Below are 21,408 nucleotides of genomic sequence, written 5' to 3'. Positions count from 1 at the left end.
AATTTCCCCTGGGGGGAGGCAGTTTTCCCAAGAGAGGGTTTTGTGGACTGCTGTGATTTGTAGGATGCACCTGGCTCTATCAGTCACTTAAGCTGTGATCTCACAGATTTATTTCTAGGCGGAGCAAGGGACAGTGGGTCAAGTCCACAAGCCTTAGCTACCATTAGATTTCCAGAGACCCCTCCACCTTACCTTGGTGCATGTGAGAAATCTCCCCACGCTTATGCTGAAAGATGGTGCAGTAGAGAGAGAGACTGCTCTGCAACTACTTCCAGCAGCCATGAACTAGATTCTGACTGACTTCATGTTCATGTTTCTGTTTTCCGGGGACAGGGCGGGGTAGGGTCTGGCCTGGCCATGCCACTTGGAATCAAGCATGGTGATCCTGGCCGAGGAGGAGAAGGCTATTTCTTGGCCACCTCTGCACTCCTGGCCCCAGGAAGTGATCACCTTTGCTTAGCTTCTAAGGCTCAGAGGTTGGCAGTAACATTGTGGTTAAATACGAGAAAGGGCAAGTTTCAGAAAAAAGGAAACAGCTACCTTCATTTCCTCCCTAAACAAATGTTCCCCAGTGGGTGTGGCCACACCAGGTTCAGACTTCCCTCTGGCCAAACCTTAAACCTTCTGTTTTAGGGGGTTCAGTTTCCCAGTTGGGGGACCAAGGCCAGACCACCCTGCTGAGAGCAACCTGTAGACCTGCAAAGTCAGTCTCTCCAGAGTGTTTTGGCCTCTGGCCCTTAGCAGAAGATAGAGGCAACTGTTTGCCCAGAAGTAAGGCTGGATGTTTCCACAGAGCTGTCCCTGAGAGGGTGACAGCTAGGGATTCTACATGCCCCTGTCCTCTGTCCACCTGCTATATGGGCCATTGATCTCACTTTGACTTACAGTACAAATCTGAATTTCCCCCTTGTGAATGGGTGTTTGTGAGACTAAAGCTGAACTCTGGGTAATGCTAATATTAGCCCCTGTAATCAATAACCAGTCTCAAACTCCTGTCTGAGAGTATGATCACAGTGGCAGGTGGGGTTGGCAAAACCTGCCTTGAGGGAGCAGGTGCCCACAGAGTGGAGATGGTGGGAAGGACCACAGCCCTGCTGGTTAACCCAGGGGTGTATCATCTCTGCAGAACGAAGGCTTCATTAATCTCCCAGTGGACTCAGAACTTCCAGATGAATCTCTTAATTTGAATATTCTTTTTTTTTTTTGAGACAGGGTTTCACCATGTTGGTCAGACTGGTTTTGAACTCCTGACCTCAGGTAATCCACCCGCCTTGGCCTCCCAAAGTGCTGGGATTACAGGCGTGAGCCACCATGCCCAGCTTTAATTTGAATATTCTAAGAGTTTGGTTCTTTCTCTGCTTTCTCATCTCATCAGCCTTAGAACCGGTGAATTCTAAAAGCTTCAGACTTTTAGAATATAAGGAAACAAGATTTTGTAGCAAATTAGCTTTACGTTTTGAGGAGTTATTACTTATCAGGTTATATCTTAAAGCATTGATACAGAAACTGCATATTAAAAAACCTTACCTTTCTTGGAGCAAATGGTATTTGCCTCCAAGATACCACTTTTTCTCTTCTTTCATTCTTTGCATCTAAATTATCCGCATCATTCTTTGTCCTGTTCCCATAGCCATAGCCCTGTGGATTACTGAACACTAACTGCGTGGTATACCTGGTAGTAACTGGTTACATGTTGCTATGTGCCCTAACACTACTTATAATAATTAAGGCTATGTGAAGTTCATGCCAATAATCCCAGCACTTTGGGAGGCTCAGGCAGCAGGATCACTTGAGCCCAGCAGTTTAAAATCAGCCTGGGCAACAAACTGAGACCCCGTCTCAAAAAAAAAAAAAAAAAAAAAAAAATTAACTGGGCCTGCAGTCCTGGCTACTCGGAAGGCTGAGACAGGAGGATTGCTTGAGCCCAGGAGTGTAAGACTTCTGTGAACTATGATCTATGATCATGTACCTGTACCGTAGCATAGGCAACAGAGTAAGACCCTGTCTCTAAAAAAATTTTTTTTAATAATGTGATTTTTCTTTTTCTTTTTCTTTTTTTTTTTTTTTTTTTACATAGATTCTCCCTCTGTCACCAGGCTGGAGTGCAGTGGCGCAATCTTTGCTCATTGCAATCTCCGCCTCCCGGGTTCAAGCAATTCTCTTGCTTTAGCCTCCCAAGTAACTGGGACTACAGGTGCACACCACTATGCCCAGCTAATTTTTTGTATTTTTAGTAAAGATGGGGTTTCACCATGTTGGTCAGGCTGGTCTCAAACTCCTGACTTCGTGATCTGCCTGCCTCGGCCTCCCAAAGTGCTGGGATAACAGCCATGAGCAACCATGCCCAAACAATGATGTGACTTTTCTTTGGGCATTTTCATGGCTGCTAACATTTTAAAGTACATTTAATTTTTTGTTTTTGTTTTTGAGATTGCGTCTAGCTCTGTTGCCTAGGCTGGAGTGCAGTGGCATGATCTCAGCTCATTGCAACCTCTGCCTCCCGGGTTCAAGTGATTCTCCTGCCTCAGCCTCTCGAGTACCTGGGATTACAAGCGTGAGCCACTGTGTCCAGCTAATTTTATATTTTTAGTAGAGACAGGATTTCACCATGTCGACCAGGCTGGTCTCGAACTCCTGACTTCAGATGATCCACCTGCCTCGACTTCCCAAAGTGCTGGGATTGTAGCCATGAGCTGCCATGCCTGGTCAGTACATTTAATTTTAAAAACAATTTAATAGACATTAAAACATTAATAGTCATGAAAATGCTTAAGTCATGGAAATATAGATGAAAAACAGTCTGCTGAATTTAGCAAGAATTCCAGAATATTTTTGTACCAACTCTAGGATTCATCTCTGAGTTTACAATAGGATGATATAAATCTGAGTTAAAGTGACTCTCCTAGTCAGTTTGAGCTGCTAAAACAAATGCTATAGATGGAGTGACTTAAACAACAAATCTCTATTTCTCACTGTCTGGACACTGGGAAGTCCAAGGTCATGGTGTTGGCCAGTTCAGTCTTGGTAAGTGCCCTTTCTGGCTGTGTTCTCACATGGTGGAGAGAAAGAGCTGTAGTCTTGGGCACTAAGCCCATCATGGGACTCCACCGTCATGACCTGATCACCTCCCAAAGACCATGCCTCCTAGTACCATCACGTCGGGGTTTAGGCTTTCAACATAGGAATTTGTGGGGAATCCAAACATCTAGTTCATAGCAATAACAAAAATTATTTATATCATTATATGCAAAAGTAAAGCTTATTTTTATTAGAAAAATATTACTTGAGGACTTACTCTAATAAAATGGAAAATTAATAAAGAGGAAGAGGTAGGATACAGGACACAGCAGGAAATAAGAAATCAGTGGAACTTTGGCTGTGTCTAAATTGTTGACATATGGTGTCACTGTGTGTGTCTTTAAATCTGAAGCCACAAATCCACATTAACTCAGCTTAAAAAGCTGTGAGGACAATAAACTAGAAGCAGCAAGCAAGCGCATCTGGAGGGCCCTGTCTCACTCTGGTTGCAGACACTTGGGGTACAGATGTTGATTGAGCCAGACTGAACACCAGAGAGGGGAGACTTGTACATAAAGGAACATGGCACACAGAAAAGGCAGTGAATGGCACCATCCCAGCCAGTTGACCGGACCTCTGTGAGTGCTGCACCCCAAGCCTGGACTGCTGGTCCCCAGCCAGACCCTTCTCCTGGCTTGTGCCTCAGGTCATGCAGGTATCACACCCTACCTTCTCAGGAGGCCTTTCCTGATCGCTGGAAGGGAGCTCTGCCCTCCTCAGGCCTCGCTGACCAGCAGGTCACTCATCTCCTTACCTCACTTTCTTTTCTTCACAGTGTCTGTCCTTATATCAAGCCTTTATTTGCCTTCATTTGCCCTGGTTAGCCTGTTCATTCTGCAGGGGAAGGCAGGGACCTGGCCTCTCTTCAGGCTCCCTCTGGATGTAGTGCTGAGCACTGTACTCCATCCACAGTGCAGGGGCTGTGAATGTTGGTAGAGTGAATGTTGATTCATTGCTGGTAATCTTATTCCTTTGTTTAGTTCATTCAGCAGACAGGGCATGATTTGCCCTGAGCCAGAGGCTACACTGAGGTCTAGGAATACAGAAATGAACCCTGTTCCATTAGAAACCCCAAGTTAACAAGGACCCTTTTTATGTTCATCCTTTGTGATTCCTCTTGATAGCTTTTCTAGGCAGGTGATATCCCCTCATTGGACAGGTGCAGAAGTGAGTGAACCCCAAGAGATTAAAACTGATGTCCAGGCACACCCAGCTAGACAGGGCAGAGCCCAGGATTCACACCAGGTCAGTGAGACCCAGGTGCATGTTCCTTCTGTTGGCCCTGCCTTCCGAGGCTCCTGTTTGCTGCATTCCTTGTTGGCATGGAGGGGCTGGCCACGCTGCAGGGGCTTCAGGAAGCAGCTGCAGAGCACAGCTAACTTGTGCTTTGGAGCAAAAGATGAAACTGATCTTTTCATGGACCAGCATAGGGCACAGGCCAAAGAAAACTTTGGTTAGTCTCTTGTGAGCCAGTTGAAGTTAGACTTGTTCTCTTTGGAAGTGGTCTTCTGGAGAAATAAAAACACTTGTCTGAAAGGCTATAACTATCTGTGGGCTGTTGGGCAAGGAGGCTTCAGACACTGGCTTTGGGCTCACTTGAGTCCTGGCCTCTTGTGGCTCTGTGATCATCTCTGCTCCACATTGCAGGCCACGCTTCTTGTGGGTGCTTAGACCAGGAACCCTACTTGGGTTCTGGCCAGATTCCTGCACTACAACCTGCCCACCCTCATGAGCCTGCTGCAACCAGCCCCATGCCTTTTCTCCCAAGGGGGTCCCTGGAATCTCACACACCCTGCCCTTACAGAGCCTGCAGTCCAGGGTGGGAGTTAACACTTCTACTTTTCCAGAGAGAGACCTTGAGGAGTGGAGTGGAGGGGAGGTTAGGAAACTCGGGGCTGGCAGCATGGTGGGAGGAGGTGAAAGTAGGGTGACCGGAGCCTGGCACATGCTGCTGTTGACAAAGCTGAGGGTATGATGCGTGCTATGTGCAGGGTATTCCTGAGCAGACCACTCCTGATTGAGTGCTGGGTGAAGTTCAAGGCTGGGAGGCTGGTGAGGGGGCTGATGCACCCATCTAGTCCAGACTGTATTTCGAGGCCCTCTTAGTGGGAGCAAGGCTCTGTGGTTGATGAGGTGAGGCAAGTGAGATGAAAGTGGCTGTACAAACAGCCATTGAGGCAGAGGTAGGAGGATCACCCAAGTCTAAGAGTTCAGGACCAGCCTGGACAATATAGTGAGACCTTGTCTCTACCAAAAAAAAAAAAAGTAGCTGGTGTAGTGGTGGGTGCCTGTAGTCTCAGCTACTCAGGAGACTGAGGTGATAGGATCACTTAAGCACAGGCGGTTGAGGCTACAGTGGGCTGTGATTGTGCCACTGCCACTGCACTTCAGCCTGGAGGACAGAAAGACCTTATCTCAAAAAAAAAAAAAACAAAAACAGCCATTGGACAGCCAAGGTAGACAGTTAGGTGGAAACACAGGAGGCTCCTGGCCACTCCTTCCATACTATGTGTGGGGGAGCACCTGTGCTCAGGTGTGTAATAGCTAGCCTGGTTGTAGATTGGTGTGCACTGGTATGTGAGTCAGCTGGGAGAGGGTTCAGGCTGAGCTGAGGCAAAGAAGAAACAGGGCTAAAACAAGAGGTACAAGCCTGTGGGGCAGCCTCCCTGCCTAGTCAGTTCTGTGCTTTCCTCATGTCTCGGCACAGGTATGACCCACGGCACAACCGCTGGTTCCAGATCCAGTCCCTGCAGCAGGAGCACGCCGACCTGTCCGTGTGTGTTGTAGGCAGGTACATCTACGCTGTGGCGGGCCGCGACTACCACAATGACCTGAATGCTGTGGAGCGCTACGACCCTGCCACCAACTCCTGGGCCTATGTGGCCCCACTCAAGAGGGAGGTAAGGAAGCTCTAGAAGAGGGGGCTTCTCCTGCCTAATTTCCTTCCCTAAGATGTGCAAAGAGTGAGAGGCCCAGGTGTCAAGGCCTGTCCCCAGGTCAGGGAACCAGGCTCAGTTAGCAGTATCCATGCCCCTCCAGAGACCCTGCATTGAATGCATTGATGGGGGGCCCATGAGGTTCAGCCAGCCCACCTGGGGAGAAGGCTCATCAAGGATCCAGACCCCATTGCCCAGAATTGTACCCGGCTTGTGAGTCTCACATGCTGAGACCTTGTCACACCACCTTGGCCCTGGGAAGCTGCTTTAGCCTTGTAGTTCAAGTGTGGGTAGAACATTTGCTCTTTGCACGGCTGAGACGAACTGGGACACTTCCAAAGATGTTAAACAGGAAAAGGTCCTGAGAGAGGTGAGGGCTATCAGTAGCACAGCTCATTGGCAATCCTCGGAATTCTTCCCTCTTGGCCCCCTGAAGGGTGGGGCCTTCCAGAGCCAAAAAACTTTTGAGGTTTTATTTTTGTATTAAATCCTGTTTGAATATTGGGACAACTTGAAAGAAAAAAAATCATGTGCATCATATATATATATACATATACACATATATATATACATATACGTATATATATATATACTACCTTGGTTTAATTTGAAGATGTTTAGAATTATGTTCATTGTGGAAAAGTGATGCTTTAGTGAGGTGTCTCTCTTTTATCTTATGGCTTTGGGGTACTCGGGCCTGGTGTAAGAACCAAACCCAAAGTACCATCCCAGGGAAGGAGGAGGCCTTGCTGACTCCCTGCCTCCTAGGTCTCAGCCTTTGAGAACGGCATATGTACCCTGCTAGTACTGGCTTAGCATTTGTGGAGCACCTGCTATGGGCCAGGTGCGCCTTTAGGGAATCCCGAGCACCCCAGAGGCAGAGGATGGTATGGAGGGCAGGTTCTGCCTATACTGCCTCAGGGAGTTTAGCAAGGGCTCTGGCGTTTGTAAGCCTCTTTCCAGTATCTCTCATGACCCCCCCAACCCTCCTAGGGACTTAGACTTTGACTTCAAGGGTCAGGGCTAGTGTCTCCACAGTGGATCCAGCTCTTCTTCTTCTAGGTCATTCACACAGCCCACACAGATTCCTCTCTTGGGCAGCTGTGAGCTGCAAGCTATGGCCTGCTCTTTGCTCTCGGCTTTTTTGGGGAGAAGGAAGCCTCTTTGGAGGGACACTCTCCACCCCCATCTTGGAGAAAGAAGCAGATTTTTCATGGAGAAGATCAAGAGGCTCTTGAGACCAAGGAGACAAGAAGGGCTCTTAGATTCTATTCCAGGAAGGGTGTTGTGGGAAGCCTCCTAGATGGGTGTTGTAGGAGGGGCTTAGCAGTTTCTTTGTCCATGGCAGCTGGGGAAGCAGCAGTTCTCCAGCTTGGCCACAGAGGGGCAGCCTTGGCTTTCAACCAGCTGTGTCCTAGCTGCCGGTGTTCCTTCCTTCCTTCATGCACACATTCATTCTGCAACTACTAAGCGCCATGTACCAAGTCCTGGGAATCCAGTGGTGAGAAGAAATGAGAAAGACTCCCACTCCATGGTGTTTACAGCCTTGTAGGAGAAACCACTTTTAACCACCAAACAAATCAATAAAGTGGTTACAATTACGGTAAGTGAAATGAAGAGGGGGCTGAACTGAAGGATTTCTAGGGAGGGGGCTCTGGTAGAATGAATCTAGAGGGAGAGACTGTTTGAGGACTGTCTGAGGAGATGTCAGTTAGACCTGCCATTTACAAAGGGAGGAAATATTACTGGGAATATGTCCTCAGTTGTCTTCTCGGTTAAAATAATTTAAGCAAGAGACATACAGCATACAGATACCAGTGTAAGGCAGTTTATTGCAAAAGTGGGGCTGGGCACCATGGTTGGGCCCGGTGCAGTGGCTCATGCCTGTAATCCCAGCACTTTGGGAGGCCAAGGCGGGAGGATCACCTGAGGTCAGGAGTTCAAGACCAGTCTGACCAACATGGAGAAACCCCATCACTACTAAAAATACAAAATTAGCCAGGCGTGGTGGCGCATACCTGTAATCCCAGCTGCTCGGTAGGCTGAGGCAGGAGAAGCACTTCAACCCAGGAGGTGGAGTTTGCAGTGAGCCAAGATCATGTCATTGCACTCCAGCCTGGGCAACAAGAGTGAAACTGTATCTCAAAAACAAACAAACAAACATAAAAAGCAAAATCGAAGGTACATTCTCAAGGCCAAGTCAGAGCAGGCTGCTGGAGAATCAGATTGCCCCAACTGGCACTGAGAAACCTCCTTTATGGGAGTGTCTTACATGATTATTCATAAATGGGTGGGAAGAGGTGTTACTCATAAACATGTTTTGGGTGGTCTTCTAGCAGCACATGTGCTATGGCTGTATATGCTAATGCATATGTCCCATGTCTCATTAGCGTCTTAAACCTCCACCCAGGGGGTGTGTTTTTACTCTTACAATGAACAAAAGGTTACTTTCGAAGCAGGCAAAACTGGGGCAAACTATACAACACATGCTGCTTAGGGTGGAAAGTCCCTTGTGGGGTTAACTGCCAGAGCTCGATGAGCTCAACTGAAAGAGGGGTTGGGGCTTTTGAAACCCCTGGTTTGGTTAACATGTCTCAAAGGTCATAGTTTTTTCTGGGCATGCTAGGGGCTGAGGCTGGCCTGGAGTCCACTTCACTGTTCATATCTAACCATCTGCCTAGTCTAACAGAGGACCTTCCAGGGCAGGAGAGGGGCTCACAGCTTTTCCTGAGCAGAGGAGGAAGTGTGGGGTATGCTTATAGAAGAAGAAAGTCTGAGGATCAAGAGCAGAGCAAGTGAGGCTGGCTCTGGGTTGTCACATGGTGTGGGCCAAAAGCAGCAGTAGCCTGCGGTAGCACACAACTGTGGAGCTGGAGGGAGATGGAAGGGTTCAGAGTGTAGTGTGCAGGTAAACTGATCAGGATTGCTGATGGATCAGATGTTGGGGATGAAAAAGGATAGATCGTGTTGGCAGGGCGTGGTGGCTCACGCCTGTAATCCCAGCACTTTGGGAGGTGGGCAGATCACCTGAAGTCAGGAGTTCAAGACCAGCCTGGCCAATGTGCTGAAACTGCATCTCTACTAAAAATACAAAAATTAGCTAGGTATAGTGGCTGATACCTGTAGTCCCAGCTACTCAGGAGGCTGAGACAGGAGAATTGCTTGAACCGGGAGGCAGAGGTTGCAGTGAGCCAAGATCATTGTACCACACTCCAGTCTGGGTGACAGAGCAAGACTCTGTCTCAAAACATACAAAAAACTCCACAGGATTGGTAGGCTGAATATTATAAAAAGCTGATGAGGCCGGGCGCAGTGGCTCACGCCTATAATCCCAGCACTTTGGGAGGCCAAGGCGGGTGGATCACGAGGTCAAGAGATCGAGAACATCCTGGTCAACATGGTGAAACCCCGCCTCTACTAAAAATACAAAAAATTAGCTGGGCACGGTGGCACGAGCCTGTAATCCCAGCTACTCAGGAGGCTGAGGGAGGAGAATTGCCTGAACCCAGGAGGCGGAGGTTGCGGTGAGCCGAGATCGCACCATTGCACTCCAGCCTGGGTAACAAGAGCGAAACTCCATCTCAAAAATAAATAAATAGATAAATAAAATATATTTTTTAAAAATTTTATTTGATTTTACTTGTGGCAGTAGATATACATGAGATTATTCTGAAATTTATATGTAAAGACAAAGGAACTAGAATAGCCCAAATAATTTTGAAAAAGAACAGTAAAATGGGAGGAATCTCCCCAATTTCAAGATTACTACATAGCTACAGTAATCAAGGTTGTGGTATCGATAGAGCAATAGACACATAGATCAGTGGAACAGAGTGGAAAATCCACAGACCCCAGTAAATATACCCAGTCTTGTTATGCATGATTTTGGAAAAAGATGCAGAAACAATTGAGTGTAAAAAAGATACCTTTCAGCAAATAGTATTGGAGCCGATCCATCGGCAAAAATACGAACATCAACCCAAGTCTCATTTTGTGTATCAGAATTAATTCAAAACAGCTTATGGATTTAAATGTAAAACCATAAAACTTCTAGAAAAGAAAATCTTTAGGATCTAGGTTGAGACAAGGAATTCTTAGATGTGACTCCAAAAGCATGCACCATAAAAAGAAAAATTGATAAGCTGGACTTCATCAAAATTAAAAAATATTTGCAAACCACCTATTTGACAAAGGACTAGTAGCAAATACATACATACATAAACAACTTTTAAAACTCAGTAAAATACTGCAAATAACCCCATTAGAAAGAGGGCAAAAGAGCTGAAGAAACTTCACTGAAGAGGATATGCAGATGGCAAATAAGCATATAAGGAGATATGTAACATTATTAGCTATTAGGGAAATGTAAATTATTATTTTATTTATTTTTATTATTATTTTTTGAGACGGAATTTTGCTCTTGTTACCCAGGCTGGAGTGCAATGGTGCAATCTCTGCTCACCGCAACCTCCGCCTCCTGGGTTCAGGCAATTCTCCTCCCTCAGCCTCCTGAGTAGCTGGGACTATAGGTACGCACCACCACGCCCAGCTAATTTTTTGTATTTTTAGTAGAGATGGGGTTTCACCATGTTGACCAGGATGGTCTCGATCTCTTGACCTCGTGATCCATCCTCCTCGGCCTCCCAAAGTGCTGGGATTACAGGTGTGAGCCACTGAGACCGGCTTATTTTTATTTTTTTTATTGAGATGGAGCCTTACTCTGTCACCCACGCTGGAGTGCAGTGGTGCGAGCTTGGCTCACTGCTCTGCCTCCTGGGTTCAAGCGGCGATTCTCCTGCCTCTGCCTCCTAAGTAGCTGGGACTGCAGGCACGTGCCACCACACCTGGCTAATTTTTGTATTTTTAGTAGAGACAGGCTGCTCTCAAACTCCTGACCTCAGGTGAGCCACTGTGTCCGGCCTGGGAAATGTAAATTAAAGCCATAGTGAGAGAACTACCTCATGATGGCTAAAATAAAAAGCAGTGACAATACGAAATACTGGTTGGTGACTATGCAGGGAAACTATGCTCATGCATTGCTGATGGGAATGTGAGATGGTATAGCCACTCTGGAAAACAGGTCTGGCAGTTTCTTCCAACTATCATGTGACCCAGCAGTTGCCATCCTGGGTATTTATCCCAGAGAAATGAAAACTATTCTGTACACATTAGCTGGGCATGGTGATACGTGCCTGTAATCCCAGCTACTCAGGAGGCTGAGGCACGAGAATTGCTTGAACCTGGGAGGCAGAGGTTGCAGTGAGTCAAGATTGTGCCACCATACTCCAGCATGGGCAATAGATCAAAAACCTGTTTCCAAAACTAACAACAAAAAGTACCTGTACATGAATGTTAATAGTCACTTTATTGGTAGTGGGCAGACACTGGAAACAAACCAGATGTTTCCAGAAGTGAGTGGTTAAACAAGCCATGGTACATACACATGGAATACTACTCAGCAATAAAAAGGGAACTGTTGGTGCATATTCAATACCGATTATCTGAAATTTTGAATCTTTGCATTACAGTTAACTGGTTCAGCATTCCTTGTCCAAAAGTCTGAATTGCTTCCAACAAGCATTTCCTTTGAGTACCATGTTTGTGTTCAAAAAGTCTCAGACTTTGGATGTACTCAACCTGTACATGCCCCAACCCGGTGGAACCTGGGTTGTGGTAGAAAGCCAGTGTTGAAAGATTGTATACTGATTTAATTCAGCCAACACCCTTGAAGTTACAAAAATTGTAGAAATAGAGAAGTGATTGGTGGTTTCCTGGGTTCAAGGAGGGGATTAGGGAAAGGGAAGTAAGTGGGTGTTACCCTAAAGGGTGGCCCCTTGGGATCCTGTTGGTGGTAGAACAGCTCTGTGGCTGTGTTCATGTCAGCATCCTGGTGACACTGATAACAGTAACACAGGCTCTTACCATTGGGGAAAGAGGGCACATGAGACCTCTGTATTATTACTTCCAACTACTTGTTACTCTACACTTATTTCAGAATGCAAAGTTTAATTAAAAAGAAAAACCTCCCAGACCCCTACCAGTGATAGGAGAAAACCCAAACCAAACCCTTGATGTGTGTTCTTCCTTCCCACTGCTCTGTTCAGCTCTCTAGCCTCTTGTTTTGCCACCCGCATAGCCTTGGTGTTACTGACCTGCCTGGTGACATAATTCTGCAGCCTCCACACCCTGAGGGTCTCCTCTACCTCAAAACACTTACAGTCTTGCCTTGGGGCCTTCTGTTGGCCTGCTGGGTGTGAGTGGGTGGGTTCTGAAAGTGGTAGGGTAGGGTGAGGGGTGCCCATGAGGGGGGCAGGCTGCGCCCTATAGAGATAGCCCACCAGAGGGAGTAAAAAGCCCACAGAATGCTCAGGACCAGAATCAAGACCTGTGTTATTTTTCTCCCCACATCATGAGTCAGTAGATGTTATTTCCAAACAGGTTTTGAAAGCAGGTTCAGCAGGCCAGGAGGATTGCATGGTCAGTGGGAGTGGGGGAGGGGTGGAGGCCACTGAGGGCAGGTCAGCAGTCCTCAGCGTTCTGTGGCTTCACCCAGACTGACTTGAAAAACGTGCTTTTATTTTTTTGGAGTTTCCCCATGTAAGGTATTAACTTTAGGGGCAAAGGAAAGACAAAGGTTACATTTGATCTCTGAGTCTACAGATACATCCCCTATTGGAAGAGGTTAGAGGTCAGTGACTAGGACAGTATGTCCAGTGAGAATCGAGGGAACATTCTCGTCTGCATGTGAGGAGGAACTGAGAAGTGGTGAAGCCTCACAGCATTGTCAGGCAGGTGTGGAGTGGTGAGTGGCCTTGACAGAGTCTACCCAGTCACCTTTCCTCACTGCTCTCTCACAGCAGTTCTGGTGGCTCCACACAGGTGTATGCTCACGCTGGTGCGACGCTGGAGGGGAAGATGTATATCACCTGCGGCCGCAGAGGGGAGGACTACCTGAAAGAAACACACTGCTACGATCCAGGCAGCAACACTTGGCACACACTGGCTGATGGGCCTGTGCGGCGCGCCTGGCACGGCATGGCGACCCTTTTCAACAAGCTGTATGTGATCGGGGGCAGCAACAACGATGCTGGCTACAGGAGGGATGTGCACCAAGTGAGTGGGGCCTGGGGCTGTCCACACCCATCATCGTTCCCAACCATCTCAGTTGCTGTGGATGGAAAATATGATTGCAATATGTGCCTTTTTAAAATAGACTTTTTCAGAGCAGTTACAGGTTCACAGCAAAATTAAGTGGAAGGTACAGTTTCCATACACCCCCTTTTCCCCCATACACTTACAGCCTCCCCACTGCAGATCTCTCACTCCAGAGGTGAGGGATGTCTCACAGTTGTTGAGACTGCATCACTTTTGGCACATTCTGTAAGTTTGGACAAATGTCACCGTGACAGTATCATACACATACACTTCTACCTTTTCTTATTATTATCAAAAACTTTTAGGCCGGATGTGGTGGCGCAGGCCTATAATCTCAGCTACTTGGGAGGCTGAGGTTGGAGGATGGCTTGAGCCCAGGTCAGAGGTTGCAATAAGCTGAGATCATGCCACTGCATTCCAGCCTGGGCTTTAGGCCGAGGCATGATGGCACAAACCTGTAGTCCCAGTTACTCGGGGGGCTGAGGTGGGAGGATTGTTTAAGCCTACATTGAGCTATGATCACACCACTGCTCCCCAGCCTAGGTGACAGAATGAGACCCTGTCTCTATTAAAAAAAAAAAAAAACAAACTTTGATTATAAAGTTAAGGTAACCACACTGCAGGAACTTTAAAAAATAGAGAAAGGTGTCTGGGCGCAGTGCCTCACGCCTGTTATCTCAACACGTTGGGAGGCTGAGGTAGGTGGATCACAAGGTCTAGAGTTCGAGACCAGCCTGGCCAAGATGGTGAAACCTTGTCTCTACCAAAAATATGAAAATTAGCCAGATGTGGTAGCAGGTACCTGTAATCCTAGCTATTCTGGAGGCTGAGGCAGGAGAATTGCTGGAACCCGGGAGGTGAAGGTTGCAGTAAGCCAAGATGACGCCACTGCACTCTAGCTTGGGCGACAGAGCAAGACTTTGTCTCCAAAAAAAAAAAAAAAAAAAAAAAAGAATGAGATGAGGAAAAACATTCATAATCAGGCCCTGCAGCACTACTTTTCAGTATGATCATTTTCGGTATTGACCATGTATGCACTGTACCCAGCTCAGAATGGGATGCTCTTTTTTGATCATAGTCAAAGAGCATTCTGAGCTGGGTGCAGTGGCTCCTGCCTGTAATCCCCATACTTTGGGAAGCTGTGGCAGGTGGATGGCTTGAGCCCAGGAGTCGATACCAGCCTGGGCAACATGATGAAACCCTGTCTCTACTAAAAATACAAAAAAAAAAAAAAATTAGCCAGGCATGGTGGCTTGCACTATGGTCCCAGCTACTCAGGAGGCTGAGGGAGAATCACCTGAGCCCAGGAGGTTGAGGCTGCAGTGAACTGTGATGGTGCCACCGCACTCCAGCCTGGGCAACAAAGCAAGATACTGTCTTAAAGAAACAACAAAAAGAGCATCCCATTCTGCTTTTCAGTGAGTTTTGTCCTGGGCATTTTCCAATTTCACACTCAATCTTCATAATCCTTTCTGTGTCTAAATTTTAACTTTTCCAAATAACGTGACAAGTAATAGTTGCTTTGTTGAGCTTTTCAGGTATTTTGGATTATTTCCTTAGGTTCATGCAGCAGTTCTCAAAGTATGATTCTTAGACTAACAGAGTCTGCATCACCTGGGAATGCTGTGTTAGGAAGCACCTCGGACCCACTGATTCGGAAGCGCTGAGGATGGGGCTTGGTGATCTGATTTTAAAAGGCCCTCTGGTCGTGAGATCCTCTGGGCCAGCATATTAGTTTTCTATTGCTGCAGTAACCTATCACCACAAACTTAGCAACTTAAGATAAATTTATTCTGCATTCATAAGTCCTCCGACATGGGCCTTGCCAGGCTAAAACCAGGGTGTGGTCAGGGCATCTTTCCTTTGTGCAGGCCTTAGGGGGGATCTGCCTCCTTGCTCACTCAGGTGGTTAGCTGAATTCAGTCCCTGGCAGTTGTCCCATTTCCTTTTGAGCTGTCAGCTGAGGGCCTTCTTGGCTTCTAGAGGTCCCCATTTTTCCTGGCTTAGGGGTACTACATCTTCAAAGCCAGCAATGGCAGGTGAGTCTTTCTCACTTCTCAGCTCTCTTGTCTGGCTTTACCCTTCCATTTTGTTTTTCTTTTTTTTTGAGATGGAGTCTCGCTCTGTTACCCAGGCTAGCGGGAGTGGTGCAACCTCGGTTCACTGCAACCTCCACCTCCCAGATTTAAGCCATTCTCTTGCCTTAGCTTCCTGAGTAGCTGGGATAACGGGTGTTTGACACCACACCTAGCTAATTTTTGTATTTTTATTAGAGACGGTTTCACCATGTTGGCCAGGCTGGTCTCAAACTCCTGACCTCAGGTGATCCTGCCTCAGCCTTCCAAAGTGCTGGATTACAGGTGTGAGCCACTACACCCTGGAGTCTCCTTCTACTATTAAGGACTCATGCAATTGGATGGGTCCACCTGGAAAACCCAGGAAAACTGCCTTATCTCAGGGTCTGTACTCTTAATCCTTTTTTTTAAATTCTGTATTTTTGCACCCTTGACCCTGTCTGCAAAGTCCCTTTGGCCACTTAAGGTAGTATATTCTGGAGATTAGGACTAGACGTCTTTGGGGGCCATTATTCTGCCCACCGTAGTGAGAGAACAAAAAGCACCTAATCAGTCAAGAAGATAAGGTTTCTATGGCTCTTAATACTTATTGTCAAAATCCTTTTCTGGTATATCAGACAGATACATAGTAGTATGGCTTTATCACACCCTCACCAGCATTGGGTTTTATGATTTTTCTTTTCTGCAGTGGTTGCTAGTTAACAGTTGAAAATTTGTCTCTGATATTTTGATTTTGCTTTTTTTTTTTTTGTTTTTTTAAGAAGAGGTCTCACCGTGTTGGTCAGGCTGGTCTTGAACTCCCAACCTCAGGTGATCCACCCACCTTGGCCTCCAAAGTGCTTGGATTACAGGTGTGAGCCACCAAGCCCGGACTTTTTTTTTTTTTTTTTTTTTTGGAGATGGAGTCTCACTCTGTCACCGAGGCTGGAGTGCAATGGGGCATTGTTGGCTCACTGCAACCTCCATCTCCCAGGTTCCAGCAATTCTCCTGCCTCAGCCTCCTGAGTAGCTGGGATTACAGGCGCGAGCCACCATGCTCAGCACATTTTTGTATTTTTAGCAGAGACAGGGTTTCATCGTGTTGGTCAGGCTGGTCTCAAACTCCTGACCTTGTGATCCGCCCGCCTAGGCCTCCCAGAGTGCTGGGATTACAGGTGTGAGCCACCATGCCCGGCTGCATATCTTGAATTACTAGTAGGTTGAACATTTTTCCATGTCTTTGTTTACTGTTTTGGACAATTTTGAAGACGAGAACCTTGATGTTGATGATTACTCCGAAAGGAATTACTTCTACCTTCTGTCTCCTCTCCCTGTCCTGCTGCCTGTGTTGAGTGCTTCAGGGGAAGTTGAAGACATTTCAGTGGAGTCCCTGTCTCTCAGGCAGCTTCCGTTTCCTGGAGGGGAGACCAACAGTGCCCTCAGAACATGGGGAATGACCACATGCTGATGGGGGCAGAGCCACGTTGTTCAATGAAATAAAGCAGTGAATACCTAGCTTAGGGCCAGGTGGCCTGGAGGAAGGGCTGTGCCCAAGCAAAGCCAGAGGAAACAGGATCGTTCTAGGGAGGGTCCAGAAGACAGCCTCCTGCAGACTTGGCCATCCCTGGGCGAGAGAGCAGTGGCCCAGCCCATGGACAGGGTGTTTCAACACTGGCCCTTTGCCATCCTTTCAGGGACCTGGTCTGTTAGAGTGGTGGGTAACTGTGGCCACCTTGGTCAGTGGTTTGTGGGGGAGCTGGCAGCCTTGTCCAGCAGGTGCTAGGCTTTATTCTGGCCTTGGCTTTGCAGGTGGCCTGCTACAGCTGCACATCCGGACAGTGGTCATCCGTCTGCCCACTCCCCGCTGGGCATGGTGAGCCTGGCATTGCTGTGCTGGACAACAGGATCTATGTGCTAGGTGGCCGCTCACACAACCGCGGCAGCCGCACGGGTTATGTGCACATTTATGACATGGAGAAGGACTGCTGGGAGGAGGGGCCCCAGCTGGACAACTCTATCTCAGGCCTAGCGGCCTGTGTGCTCACCCTGCCCCGCTCCCTGCTCCTCGAGCCGCCTCGCGGGACCCCTGACCGCAGCCAGGCCGATCCGGACTTTGCCTCTGAGGTGATGAGTGTGTCTGACTGGGAGGAGTTTGACAACTCCAGTGAGGACTAGGCTCTCCGTGCTTGGTGTGAGAGGGAAGGGAGGCTGGGGCTGCAGGGCAGTGAAACCCACGCAGCCTAGGCCAGAGCACTTTACTCCAGGGCAGGGCCCCTGCCTCTATCAGCTGCAGCTTGAGGGCCCTGCCCTCGTTCTTCACACCAGCCCCTTGGCCAGCCTGCCGCAGGCGTCTCGGGGTCAGGCAGATCCCAGGCTGTGGATTATGTCGCAGCAGAGAAATGCTCCTGAAAGGCTTTGGTCTTCCTCAGTGAGCCCCAGGGGGCTTGGCCTTCTCTCCTCCCTGCCTGGATCAGTCCCTTCTCCAAGGGGACCTGGGACCTGGTAGCCTGGGCAGGGGGGCTGAGGCACATGGCAGCCCTTTTTCTGTGAATGGGGTGGGGCTGTGGGAGCAGCCAGGGTTGGAGGATGAGAGAGCTCCTGAGGAACAGAGGAGCAGAGATGCATCAGCTTGCTTGGGACTGGCTCTGTGATAAAAAGACCCCATGTTGTTGATCAATGAAATAAAGCATCTTACAGAAAGTGTTAACTGTTTTCCTGCAGCCACAGCCTCAGTTCCTTTCCACAGTGCATCCAAGCTGCATCCCCAGGAAGCATGGCTTCTGGTGTCAGAGCTGCCATCGGGGAGAGGCTGTGGAAGCCCAGACCAGAAGCCAGGTGGCACTGAAGACCCTGCCTGAGAGGGAAGCACAGTAAACACAAGCTAACAGGGCAGTCAGAGGGAAAGCTGGAACTCGTCCTGGTCTGGTGACAGGCGGTCGTGCAGCCCACTTGAGCATCTTCTCTGGTGTGGAACTTGTCTCCCAACCAGGGCAGCACGGAGTTTCAGTCCGGCTCGTTAGGAGTCTCTCACCCTGAGGGTCGGAACAGGAGCCTCAACACCTGGGAGGGGAGCAGCATCACGGGATGCAGGGGGGTGGCCCCTCTGGCCTGTATATGCCTAGCTTCTCCCAACCTCCTGAAGCTGAGTGTGCTGCGGAGGGGAGCTGCATGTGCTACAGGTTTGACAGGTAACCCTTAGGCACCCACTCTTAAGGACCACACTGGCACAGCAGCTGAGACCTCCCCTGTTCACCTGTGCTGGTGCTTTTCTTGCCCTCTTGAGACTGCCAGGCTTAGCCTGCACTGCGTGGATGGGCTGTGTGTCCATATCAACCTCTCCACAGGGCTGCACCACACAAAACTTTCTTCCACTCAGATGCCCTCAAAGAGCCTGTACCTGCAAACTCCTACTATGGGCCTTGTGCCCAGAGCCATTCTGCAGACAGGGCTGTAACTTGCCAAGGCCCCATTCTCTCCCAGTTGACTGGGCAGAACGTGGGGACAGCCATGTGTTCTCTATGGCATCTTGTCCCAGAAGAGAAGGGGACAGTGTATGCTCCTTGACAGGAGGAGAGGGGATGGGAGGGGGGGCCTTGGGCTCTCCTAAATGGATACCCCAAGGATTCTGAGGGTGGAGACAAGGCCCTCAGAGTTGTTCTATGCCCCCAGGGCTGTGGGTGTATGTGTGAGACCTGAAGACCTTCCTCATTGTCCTGGGCCCTGAGTACCCCTGAGGCAACAACATTGCCTTGGGGTGGCAAACCCAGTGTTGAGCCCCAGTGGGGCAGGATGTCTACACACTCCAGTGTCATCTCCCCTTTCCCGAGGGTGAGATGCAAGAGCATGGACTCACAGTAGGGACCCCACTCTGTAGGTCTCAGACCCAGCACTTTCTGTGTCTCTTCTACTACCTGGCAGCCCAGAGCAGTAGCTCCTGCAGACTTCAGAGGTTTCTGGAAAGGAGTACCAGACGCCCCACCACTCTCCAATGTGTCCTGACACCATAATGGCTGGCACCATCTCACCCAAGCCACCAGCCACGGCCACAGGTTTGAAGGCCTCTGGTCTGCAGGGGCAGGAAGGGCTCACTGAGGTCCTGCTCGGCCTGGGGAGGGGTGGAGAGCGCCTTGGAGTTGGGCGCAGCCTGGCCCTGCCACTGTCAGTCTTAGGGCCTGGCTGGGCTTTTTTTTTTTTTTTTTTAATAGAGATGGGGTTTCACCATGTTGGCTAGGCTGGTCTCGAACTCCTGACCTCAGGTGATCCGCCCACCTCAGCCTCCCAAAGTGCTGAGATTACAGGCTTGAGCCACCACACTTGGCCTTTTTTTTTTGGCTGGGCTTCTAAGGGCTACACCTCATACCCCTGAGCTGAGGCAGCCCAACTTGTGCTCTCCAGTGTGGCTATGCTCTTGGGCCCTGCTTTCATACAAAACCCTCCTCCGCCTTCAAGGTCCACTTCCCTCTGGCAGCCATCCTAGCCAAAGCCAGCAGGCCAGGGCTCCAGGTTCCAGCAATTCTCTGTGGGGTCCTTCTACATCCTGGTGCCACATGGATGATCCTTCTTTCCTCCCATACTTCTCAGTCCTCCCTTAGGGGTGCAGTGGTGGCTGGGACCAATGAGGGTTCTGCCCATGATATGCAAAGCTGCCATCCACTGGAAGGGACATATGCATGGGGCTGTGAGTGTGAGTGAGGGGAGGCTGTGATGATCTTTGTCCTGAGAGCAGCAGTGGACAGCTACGTGAGATTAGAAAGAATACTCAGTGGCATACAGATAGGTGGGCAGAGATCTGAGACATTTAGGAGGTCCTGGGGGCTTCCGGGGGCAGCGTCCAGGTGGTGCTCTTCCTGTATGGAGGTGGCACATGGGGGTTGGGAGCAGGTCTGGGGAAAGGAGAAAGGTGATGGAATTTGAGATGCCTGTTTGTGACCTCCATCCAACTGAGGTGAGTGTCCCCTCCAGCCCAGGGGGTCAGTGCTTCTAAAGCCAGGAGCTGGGCTGGGACAGACTGCAGCCGCTGGTACCTGTGCTGGCCTCTACTGGGAGCAGCAATCTGGATCCTCCGGGGGAGGGACCCCAGCACTGGGAGGGCCCTGCTCAGGTAAAGGCTGTGCCCAGGCTGAACTGCCGAGAAGTGGTTGGCTTGTTTACTTGTCCCCAAGTAGTGTTTGCATTGATGCTCACACTGGCTCCACTTCTCTTCCAACCCACCCCACCTCCCTCCTGCACCAGCACGGCTGAATGAGGGGCCTGCTCCTCCCCATCCCACACTCTGCCTGTGGGATGCCCCCCTCCAAGTCCCCTGCTCCAAGCCCACTCCTCCAGCCCCACCCTTCCTGGTTATCTGGCCACAGCTGGAGAGTCTACCTGCCCTTCCTCCTCAGTCAGCCTGTGGCTGCATGTGGCCTGCTCCCCAAATAATGCACATGCCCTCTTTCTGCTCATCCCTTCTGCCAGCTCTCAGGTCCCCAAAAGACACATCCTCCCTGGGACCTGGCTACACACGGGACATTTGTGCCCAGCCTCCCAGCTCCTTGGGCCTGAGAGTGGTTCTGCCCCAGGTGCCCCTGGTAGACACCCTACTGCTTCCCAGTCCAAGTCCAGCTTCCCTGCTGGCTCCCTAGGACCTGTCCGTCTGGCTCCCTTCCCACACCTTCCCTCTGTTCCGTGCTGTCACCGACCTTGTCTGATGCAGGAGTTCCCACTCTCCAGCCCCAACCTCTCCTGGAGGTACGACAGCCTTCTCCAGCAGAATCTACCACCCAGGCTCCCCCATACCCCTTCACTCCTCAATGAGGACTGCAGGGTTTCCACCCCGGGGGTCTCCCTCTGTCTTTACCTCCACTTCCTACAGCAGTCCACAGCCGGGTCATTCTACCTCTTCTGCATCTCTCCCATCCGTCCCTACGGAGACCCCTTCCCCCCAGGCTTCGGGTCCGGACCCAGTCTACCACAGGCCTCAAGCATGCTGCTGTCCGCCCCTTGGGCGCTTTCAGTGCCCCTGAGTGCGCAGGGGAAGCTGACCGCACAACCCAGCACTACAAGGGCTTCGCGGTGGGGTGTCGTGGAGTTGGCTTTCGGCTCCGACTTGGGCCGTCCGCGAGCCCCACTCCCTTGGCTAGTTCCGAGGCGCTAGGGGCGGGGGTGGGCTTGCGGAGTCGCGTCCGTGTCCCCCACCCGCCTTG

General features: G+C 49.6%; 1 protein-coding gene across 6 annotated transcripts in view; it reads left to right on the top strand.

The window, feature by feature from the left end:
• Window positions 1–17,923, top strand: part of KLHL22 (kelch like family member 22) — a 41,746-nt gene extending 23,823 nt beyond the window's left edge. For all 6 annotated transcript variants that reach the window (XM_078341234.1, XM_017968840.4, XM_035268496.3 and 3 more), the window contains 3 exons: window positions 5,786–5,978; window positions 12,894–13,127; window positions 17,033–17,923. In XM_078341234.1, coding sequence (XP_078197360.1) covers window positions 5,786–5,978; window positions 12,894–13,127; window positions 17,033–17,398 — 793 coding nt within the window. In that variant the 3' untranslated portion in view covers window positions 17,399–17,923. The remainder of the gene's footprint in view (window positions 1–5,785; window positions 5,979–12,893; window positions 13,128–17,032) is intronic.
• Window positions 17,924–21,408: the final 3,485 nt, after the last annotated feature.

This window comes from Callithrix jacchus, chromosome 1 (genome assembly GCF_049354715.1).
Source record: "Callithrix jacchus isolate 240 chromosome 1, calJac240_pri, whole genome shotgun sequence".
In the NCBI taxonomy this organism is placed as follows: Eukaryota; Metazoa; Chordata; class Mammalia; order Primates; family Cebidae; genus Callithrix; species Callithrix jacchus.
Note: the sequence above shows the minus strand (reverse complement) of the source record. Positions and strands in the feature narration are given on the sequence as shown.